Source organism: Bos mutus, chromosome 9 (genome assembly GCF_027580195.1).
Source record: "Bos mutus isolate GX-2022 chromosome 9, NWIPB_WYAK_1.1, whole genome shotgun sequence".
Classification (NCBI taxonomy): Eukaryota; Metazoa; Chordata; class Mammalia; order Artiodactyla; family Bovidae; genus Bos; species Bos mutus.
In genome coordinates this window covers 101,676,310-101,686,516 of record NC_091625.1, presented here as the reverse complement: position 1 = coordinate 101,686,516, position 10,207 = coordinate 101,676,310, and the positions used below count along the sequence as shown (strand labels likewise).

General features: G+C 58.5%; 1 protein-coding gene across 1 annotated transcript; it reads left to right on the top strand.

The window, feature by feature from the left end:
• Positions 1-1,558: 1,558 nt before the first annotated feature.
• GPR31 (G protein-coupled receptor 31) lies at positions 1,559-7,229 on the top strand. Its single transcript, XM_070377032.1, has one exon. The coding sequence runs from the start codon at positions 2,026-2,028 to the stop codon at positions 2,962-2,964; it is 939 nt and encodes a 312-aa protein (XP_070233133.1). The 5' UTR covers positions 1,559-2,025; the 3' UTR covers positions 2,965-7,229.
• Positions 7,230-10,207: the final 2,978 nt, after the last annotated feature.

Below are 10,207 nucleotides of genomic sequence, written 5' to 3'. Positions count from 1 at the left end.
GAGCTAGAATATTTATAATTTAGAAAGTTTTGGTATACTGTGAATATGCAGTTAAGGGGTAGTAGCTTTTAAGGTCTCTCCAAGTTTTCAATGCATTGAAATGATTTAATCCATTTCTTTCCTGCGTTTGTGTAACTTCTGTCCCTGAGCAGTTGAGTAAGGGCCAGCTTTCCTGGGCGTCACCATGAACCACAGCATCTCTGGAGATGAGCTGGTGGTCTCCAGCCAGCCCTCAGCTGGAACGAACACATCCTCTCGTGTTCCTGGAGGCGTCGCTGGAGGTACCAGGGGGTATGTTTCTGCAATTGCAAAAGCTTAGACGACTCTCCAAATGCACCTTCTTAGGAAATAAGAGGCAGGCGAACCTGCATGATGCAGAGAAGGAAGAATATGTGGGCTGGTGGTCCAGCTGGAAAGGAAAACCGGATAAAATTAAAGCAAGAAGGAATACAAGTCAAATTGCCTGAAAAGTCACGCAGTCACGCGGCGGCTTGCTGAGACCTGGACTTTCCACACACACAGGAGTGAGGCTGCTGTAGGCGTGGACGCCGTGGGCAGTGTGGCTGAGACGCGGGCTCTGGGGCAAGCAGGGCGGGGAGCACCCGGCCCCTGCCGCTCACCGCCCGGTGACCTGGAGTGAGTGGCCTCGCCTCTCTGAGCCACCGCGCCTCCATCCACAATGCAGGGCTTAGGCCTGTACCTTCTGCAGCTCAAAGCAGTAACAGGTGCGCGCACGACGGCGCCTGAAACACGGAGAACACACCGCAGCTAGGAATCCTCACTGTTGGAAAACCCCCTGAAGCTTCCAGCTTAGGCCTCAGCAACGAAGGTGTCGTAGCACATGGAACTGAAGTCAGGTGTGGAATTGTATCACTCGTTGGGAGAAAAGAGTTTTGTTAGCAGTTTAAGCCCTGGATGGAGGTTAATGACGACTGCAGCACCCGTGTCCGGCGCCCGTGATGTCCCAGATAATGGTGCACAGCGCCGCGCGTGTAAGAGTCTCAGACACAGGGACCCTGCATGCAGGTGTCCTCACATGCACCCCGCAGAGCTGCTAAGTGGGGAAGCCAGATGGAACTAAACTCTATTTGACTCCAAAGCTCAAACCAGGCTGAACAGGGACTTCCCTAGTGATAGAGCGGTAAGAACTTCACACTGCCATTGCAGGGCGCACAGGTTCAATCCCTGATCAGAGAACTAAGATCCTGCATGTCATGAAGTCAAAACAGAAAGAAAAAAAATTCAGGCTGAACAGAAACAGGGAGAATCAGGGTGAACTGCAGGCCAAGACCCAGGTGAACTAGGATCAGGATGGGTCGGAACGACGGGTTCACCAGTGTTTAGTTTTTGATTCTGCTTGTGTGTGAGGCACACAGAGCGTCACCAGCGCGCGTCCCTGGGCTCGTGGACCGGACGTGCTGGCGGAGTCTGTGCACCCAGACTTATCCCTGATCTTACTCTGCTTTCCAAGCCCGTGGAGACCCGGGGGTGTGGGTCCCCAGGTGGGGAGCGTGGGAGGGGAGGGGGGAGAGAGTCTTCTCCTCAACAGAAGATCAGCTCTGATGAAATGAAAGGACAAGTGAAAGCGGGGAACCGTCGACTGGCCGGGTCGTCCACGTCCTCTTCTCGGGGATCGCAGCCCCGGGTCTGGCTGTCGGAAGACAGTGCAAACTCTAGAACAATCTGTTCCCACCATTATCTTAACTTTATGACATCTTCCTGAACTTCCCAAGCCCCTCAGGGGCCACACACAGACCCTCAGGATAAAGTGCTGGATTTAACACAGGACGACAGGAAGTGAAACACAATTTCCCCTTTTTCAGGGCAAAACAAAACTGCAAGGGTTTTTTCCCTCTGCTCCTGATCCTCTTTCCCCAAACAAACTTCACTTTGTCTTTGGCTTCATCCGGATGCTGTCAGTGTGCCGTCTGTCCTGGCGGGAACCAGCACAGCCTTGGGCTCCGTCCCTGCCTTCTGCTCCCGGAGCCTCAGCCCCCTAGACGGACGGACGGCGGGACTCGCGACATGCTGCCGCCCAACTGCTCGGAGCACAGCCGTGCGGCAGAGGTGGCCACGGCCTCGCTGCTGCTGCTGGAGTGCGGGCTGGGCACGCTGGGCAACGCCGTGGCGCTCTGGACCTTCTTCTTCCGTCTGAAGGTGTGGAAGCCCTACGCCGTCTACCTGCTCAACCTGGTGCTCGCGGACCTCCTGCTGGCCGGCTGCCTGCCCTTCCACGCCGCCTTCTACCTGCGGCGCAAGAGCTGGGACCTGGGGCGCGCGTCCTGCCAGGCGCTGCTCTTCCTGCGCGCCCTGTGCCGCGGGGCGGGCGTGGCCTTCCTCACCGCCGTCACCCTGGACCGCTACCTGCGGGTGGTCCACTCCAGGCTCAGGGTCAACGCGCTGTCCCTGCGGGCGGCCTGGGGCATCTCGGCCCTCGTCTGGCTGCTCATGGCCGCGCTCAACCACCAGAGCGCGCTCCCCTCGGAGGCGGACTGCCCTGGCTCCGAGCCCCGGGAAGAGTCCTTCCGCCACCGCTGGCGGGAGGCGTTCTTCTTCGTCCAGTTCATCCTGCCCTTCGGCCTCATCCTGTTCTGCAGCGTGGGCATCCTCAGGACCCTGCGGAAGCGGCTGCGGGAGCCGGACAAGCAGCCCAAGCTGCGGCGGGCGCAGGCGCTGGTGGGCGCGGTGGTCGTGCTGTTCGCACTGTGCTTTCTGCCCTGCTTCGTGGCCCGCGTCCTGCTGGCCGCCGCGCGGGCCTGCGGGCTCCGGAGCGCGGCGGTCCACGCGGCCGACGTGACCGGCAGCCTCACCTACCTGCAGGGCGTGCTGAATCCCGTGGTCTACTGCTTCTCTAGCCCCGCCTTCCGGCACTCCTACCGCAAGCTCTTCTATACCCTCACCCTGCGGACCCGCCGGCAGCACACAGAGGCCCCGGGCTGGGACCTCAGAGACTCGGACTCCTGAGGACCACCCGCCCTTCCCCGTCTCCAGGACGACTCCCCCAGGGGCGAGCAAGCAGGATGGGAAGTCAGGATTAGGCACTACACACTCCCCACCGTGTTCACCGGGATTTCCTCCAGCGATGGAGCCTCAGGGAGCCGCTACTCAAAACTGAGCCAGTAGCACCTCCGTGACACAATTCTGAGACAGGCTGAACGGCTCAGTTATGGCCCCACACTCACAGCTGAGGAAAGATGCTCTCGTGTCCGGTGAAGGAGCGGGAGGAGGAGGAAGGCGGCATGGCTGGTGTGGTTCTGACTCTTCGGCGCTGGCAAATCACTTTAATTCCTATGCTGGTTTGTAAATGAAAACTGCCCTTTTGCACCTACTGTGCAGACTGTGGTAACCGGCATGGGGAAGTGGGGCTTCAGAGCTGAAACCAGGTTCCGCCGGGTGTAAGCGTCCCATGCTCAGCTCTGCTTAGCTCACCACGGTTTGATAAACTCAAGCTTCACTTGCATAAATTATAGGTCACACCCAAGACAGCACGGTCAGTGCCTACCTTTATTATTATGAGTGCTTTCTTACTAAACCTCTCAAAAGTGCTAGAACTCTCTAAGGTTTGAACGGCTATGTGCTTCTGAGATCCGTCTGCTTCCCCTGCTCTGTTTGAGCCTCCTGGGAGAAGAACTAGGAGTGAGACAGCGCTTTGTGTGTGAGAGCGTGATTTCCACCCAATGCCCACAACGTGGAAGTCTTGAGCAAGGCGGCTGGGGCCCGGCCAGGAGCAAGGCCACCGCAGAGAAGGTGGGCAGAGCCCCTGGACACCGGCAACGAAGGCCTCGTCTCCTCTTTCTCTTAAATGATGTCCCAGATTTGCAGCCCACGCTGCTGACAGAGGACTTAGAATGTCACCTTCATATCTGCCTCATCTCCCGTTCTCTGTTCAAGACGGTGGTGCCGCCCCAGAGAGACTCTAAGATGCTTAGACGAGGCCTGTGGCCCTGGTCCCGGAGTCCACCTGTAGGGCTGGGTCCCGGGGGTCCACTTGGAGCACTGGGTCCGGGATCCGCCTGTAGCACTCGGTCCCAGGATCCGCCTGTAGCACTGGGTCCCGGGATCTGCCTGTATCACTCAGTCCCAGGATCCACTTGGAGCACTGGGTCCCGGGATCCACCTGGAGCACTAGGTCCCGGGATCTGCCTGTAGCACTCGGTCCCAGGATCCACTTGGAGCAATGGTTCCCGGGGTCCACCTGTAGGGCTGGGTCCCAGGGTCCACTTGGAGCACTGGGTCCCGGGATCCGCCTGTAGCACTGGGTCCCGGGATCTGCCTGTATCACTCAGTCCCAGGATCCACTTGGAGCAATGGTTTCCGGGATCCACCTGGAGCACTGGGTCCCGGGATCCACCTGGAGCACTCGGTCCCAGGATCCACTTGGAGCAATGGTTCCCGGGGTCCACCTGTAGGGCTGGGTCCCGGGGTCCACTTGGAGCACTGGGTCCCGGGATCTGCCTGTAGCACTGGGTCCCGGGATCCACTTGGAGCACTGGGTCCCGGGATCTGCCTGTAGCACTCGGTCCCAGGATCCACTTGGAGCACTGGGTCCCAGGATCTGCCTGTAGCACTGGGTCCCGGGATCCACCTGGAGCACTCGGTCCCAGGATCCACTTGGAGCACTGGGTCCTGGGATCTGCCTGTAGCACTCGGTCCCAGGATCCACTTGGAGCACTGGGTCCCAGAATCCACCTGTAGCACTGGGTCCCAGGATCCACCTGGAGCACTGGGTCCCGGGATCCACCTGGAGCACTCGGTCCCAGGCTCTGCCTGTAGCCCTGGGCCCCATGCAGCCCTCACTGGGGCCTCACAAGACCTTTACCTGTACCGCCCCCAGAGAGAGGCTTCTGCTTTTCCCAGAAGGTGGCTCTATGATTGCTGCAGGATTTAAGGTTAGAACTGCTGGAATTAGACAACAGAAAATGGCAAAGCTACCTCCTCTCCAGGATCTGTATGCCTCCCACGTAGGCTCCTTGCCAGAACCAGACTTGAAATGTGGGCGTGGCCTTTCTACCGCGCCCCTGAAGGACACAGGCCACAGTACGAGGCACCCAGTGTGCCCAGGGGTCCCAGGGAACGCGGGTCCCCCAGCAACACCGCTTTCTTTTCGGAGTTCAGTTCCTCCCGAGTGAACAGAATTTCAAAGGACTTAGGAGGGAAACAGGACCAGATGAGGTGTGATGCTGCTGAGTAAACTCTCTGATGTGGATTCTAAACTGTGTTTCTTCTGTCTCAGAGCAAAGAATTATCTCCATTTTTCTTCCTTTGATGTTACTGCATACACAATTTTAAACGCTGCTTTAAAGAAACAGGGAAGCCTGGCATGCTGCAGGCCATGGGGTCGCAGAGTCAGACACAGATGAGCAACAGAACTGAACTTAAAGAAACTAACGTTCGATGTAAGCATTTCCCATATTATGATAAGTTCCCCATAAGCCTTATTGATAACCCAGTTGGGGTTACGGTTAAGAAACTAACCGTCCTTGTGCTGATGACATTTATGTCCCTACGCAGGTAAATCCACACCCTTCAAACATGTAGCCATCGAGACATCAGGTACCCTCTGGTGGGGGTGGGCAAAGCCAGCCCACGTGACCGTCCGGACAGGCTTGCTGGCCCACACTGGGCACTGCCTGCTTCCCACACACCGTCCTGCCAGGCTCCCTCCACAACGCTGGGGCCAGTGGCTCTGTCCAAACCCGGGGGGCCAAAAAGGGAGGTCTCATCACAGAACTTCTGCTCCTCAGGGTCCTGATGACCATCTCCTAGACTCGCTGTGGTATCAGTTTGGGAACTTTTGAAATCTGGATGCCTCAGCTCACCCCGGGGGTTCTGACTCACTTGGTCTGGGAGGCATGGGTAGGTTTGAAGCCCCCTCTTGAATTTCCTCGGGTTTCCCAGGTGGCTCCAGGGTAAAGAACCCGCCTGCCAATGCAGAAGATGCAAGAGACCCTGGTTTGATCCCTGGGTCAGGAAGATCCCTGGAGAAGGCAATGGCGACCCACTCCAGTATTCTTTCTGGAGAAGCCCATGGACAGAGGAGCCTGGAGGGCTGCAGCCCACGGGGTCGTAGAGTCAGACGCGACTGAGCAACAGCGTCAGTCCTGTCGCCGTGCAGTCAGGCTGAGAGTCCCGGGGTCAGCAGTCATGCCTGGGGCCCCTTGACAGCATGCTTCTCCATGACTTCCTTGCCTTGTGACCTGGGACAGCTCATCCAACTACTCTGAACTTTCCCCTCCTGTCAAACAGGGACAGTAGAGACAGACCACACGGGGCCGTCACGTGGCTGAAACAAGACATGAAACTGTGGGCACAGAGCCTGGCCCAGGACTCGGCCCACAGCAGGGGCTGCCTGGCCGTCTCCACGTGACCTGTTCAGTCGGCAAGCTCTGCTCATGTCCCCACAAGCCTGGGGTCCCTTTGGGGACTCAGCCATTCACCTACATACCCTCAACACAGCCTCCTGAGCCAGGTGTCCAGCAGCTCTGCTAAATCAGAGCTTTATTGCTATTCTCTCCTTCCAGTAATTCCTTTCTGGGTATTTTCTAAGGATCCTGTGAAATGGGACAAACTTTTGTGTGTGGAAGGTTCAGGATCTTCCAGGCATCTCTGAGGATGTTTTGGCCTCCTGGTCCTGCCTCTTCCGTCGGACGCCAGCTCTGCACTCGGACGGGCCCTTTCTTTAAAGACAGCGCACGGAGGCTGTCTTCCCCAGAGTATCTTCCCTGAGTAAGGAAATGACTCAGAATGAAAGTGTGAGTAGACGGTGTGCGACGGAGTCGGAACCACAGCTTTTCTGCTGCCAGGGGCAGGTTTTGGTTTCTCTTCTCCCGTGACTCGCTTCTTGTAACGCGGCGGGTCCCCAGCCTTGCTGTGCGTCTTGCAAATCTCAGCCCTGCCTCAGCTCTGACCCAGATTTCCCTACGAGAGATGAATTTCCTTCTCTGCTCAGATCATGCCGTCGCGCTTTGAAACTCCCAGCCACCTTCTCCTTCCTCTTTCCAGACTGTAGCAGCCGCTGTGCCCGCCTGGGTCACACGGGCTGCAGGTGCAGGCTCCGGCCTGGGAGGCTCCCGACTCTGTCCCAGGAGCCCCTCCCCGCCGCCCCTGCCCACGGCCTGCCTCGCCCTGGCCCGCAGGCCTCCGTGGGCCTCCCGTCTGCGCTCCCCAGCCTGGAGGCTCCTTGCACCAGGCCTGGCACATGGTAGATGCGTAATAAATCTGCAGAATAAATACCTACACAAATCAACCTGATTTTAAAGTTTAAAAATTCACTTTATTCATCGTTTAACAGGGATCTTTTTACAATGGGTAGAGGCCGTCCCCGCAGAGGAACGCTGGACCCCGTGACTCCAGGTCGAGCTGTCTGAGGATTCCCCACAGTGTATCCACAGTGCCTGCACCGTTTTACATTCCTGCCAGCAGTGCACGAGGGTTCCAGTTCCTCCACCTCCTTGCCAGCCCTCATCATTTTCTGGTTGCTTGTTTGCATTTATAGTAGCCCTCCTAAGGGATGTGCAGGGGAGAAACGTTTCTTTGAAAATCAGGAAACACTTGATGACTTCAGAGACGGAGAAGAAGGTGAGAACCAGGCCCTCAGCGGGTTCGTTCTGAGGCCACCCTGCTCTGTGATCCACGGAGATCTCAGACAGCTTCCACGTCTAAGCGGGTTCGTTCTGAGGCCACCCTGCTCTGTGATCCACGGAGATCTCAGACAGCTTCCATGTCTAAGTCTCTTTCTCACTGGAACCGTAGGCCGGAAGACACGTGTCCTGAGGGTGGTCGGAGAAGCCACTCCCTGGATGCGAGCTGAGGGCCCCCCGTGCCCAGCCTCAGTCATGAGACCCCCGGGAGCCTGGAGTCAGGGCGGGACGGGCTGCTGGCCCCAGGAGTGCTCCGGCCTCAGCTGGAGGTTCAGCCCCACTGGCCTTCGGCCGGGGAAACTCGAACCCATCACCAGGTGGGGCCCACGTCTCCATCCAGAAAGAGAGATGACCGTTCACTGGAAGGACGGCTGGGAGGGCAGCCAGCCCCCCGGAACCCCGTCCTGACCCGAGCACACCGGACGCCTGGGGTCTTCACTGCACGGTGCCCTGCAGAGCAGCCGTCTGCCGACTGCAGTCAGACAACGGGAGACCGGGAGCTGAGGCGCAGGCCCTTTTCACACCATCCCCCGCCGCCCCCCGGTACCCAGGCTGACACCCCAAGTTCACCAGCCCCGCCGCCTCCCTGGGCACTCCCTGCCCCAGGCTGGGCCGTCGGGGACTTGATGGGAGCTTCTCTCCGTCAGTCCAGCCCCTGGACAGGCGGCACAGATGGTTTCCACGTTCACATTCAATGGGACAGTTTGCTTAACGTGCCAGTCTTTGTCCTGTGACTACACTGTACCTCCCTGTAGGGGAGAGCAGAGTGGACACCATGCCCCAGGGCGTTCCTGGTCCTGCATGAGGCTCAGAGGGCAGAAGACAGAGATGTGAGTGTGCTGCACAGGGCGTGAAAGACGGAGGGGGAGAGAGGGTCCTGGTTCAACCTGTGAGGCCCTGCACAGCCCTACATGGCCACCTGGCATGTATCGGCCAGCTGGCGTGCACCCCGCCACCTGGCTGTGCACCCCGCCGCCTGGCTGTGCACCCCGCTGCCTGGCTGTGCACTGCACCATCACAGCACCCACCTGGCCACCCAGGGGGGCAGGAGGGGCCTCCCCAGGCTGCCGCTGTGTCTGGTTTGTTAAATCCTTGTCCATCTCAGAATTCTAACAGCTGCCCAAAGACTGCATTCCACCCACAGAAGGCTTCTGGTTGACTCACAAGTAATTTTAACTTGCCTTATACTATAGGTAGTTAAGAAGACCCAAGACTCTACATTTTTAAAAGTCTAGATTTTCACCTCTTCTTTGAAAACTGGCAGACCTGCCAGCCCTGGGCACAGACCGCCCCGCCCCGGGCCCCGCCCCGGGCCCCGCCCCGGGCCTTGGTGGGGGTGGAGCCCCGCCCTGGAGTGGACTTCCCTGCCGGTCCGTCCTGGCCACTGGGTGGCCCTCCTGGTCCCTGCGAGCAGCTGTGCCTTCGTGGACTCCGGTCTGCACCTCCCTGCCGCTGCCTGTGTGCTCAGTCATGTCCGACACCATGGACTGCAGCCCGCCAGGCTCCTCTGTCCCTGGGATTCTCCAGGCAAGAATACTTGAGTGGGTTGCCATGCCCTCCTCCAGGGGATCTTCCTGACTCAGGGGCTGAACCTGCCTCTCCACGTCACCTTCATTGGCAGGCAGATATTTTCACCACTGAGCCAGCTGGGAAGCCCATATGATCCAGGCACATCGCTGCCAGGATAGTCCCCTTCATCGTAGTAAACGAACACGGAAATGGCTTCATTGACCTGTGGTGGTGGTGATTTGGTCGCTAAGTCGTGTCTAACTCTTGCGACCCCATGGACTGTTGCCTGCCAGTCTCCTCTGTCCATGGGATTCTCCAGGCAAGAATACTGGAGTAGGTTGCCACTTCTTTCTCCAGGGGATCTTCCTGACCCAGGGATCGAACCCAGGTCTGCTGCATTTCGGGCAGATTCTTTGGCAACTGAGCTCTGAGCAGCAGGCTCACTGACGGACCCTTACCCTAAAGCACTGACCACCTGGGCAGCCCGACCTACGCCTCACTGAGTTTCAAATGCATTTTTTAGTTTCCGTTCTTCGGTCAGTGTGATGGTTACTTGTCTGTGTCCACACGGCCAGACCTGGGTGCCCAGTGACTCATCAGACCCCAATCCAGGCGCTGTGTGGAGGCCTCTGTGGACGGGTCAGCACCTGCCTGTGAGGAGAGGAGCTCACCCTTCCTGATGGGGTGGGCCTCGTCTGATCAGGAGGGGGCCTTAGAGGCAGAACCCTGGGTTTCCTGGAGATTGAGGCATTCTGCGCTCAGACCCGAAGGCAGAAACCCGCCGCAGCCTGTAGCTCACAGGTGTAGAAGGCTTTAAATGAACCCTGCACCTGTGCGCACACCTGCCTGCTGCTCAGCGCCCTCCGCCACTCTCGCTCCCCCTCCCGGTGCTGCAGTGGTGATTTCAGCTCAGCTGTCAGGGCAGGTCGTCCAGAGGTCTGCTCTTGGCGCTTTATTTCCGTTTCCGCTGCCCCTTTGCTCGCCTCTCCTCCACGCCCCAGCGTCAGCTTCCCCTGGGCCTCCGTTCCCTCCCGTCCGCAGTGCCCTCCTGTCCTCGG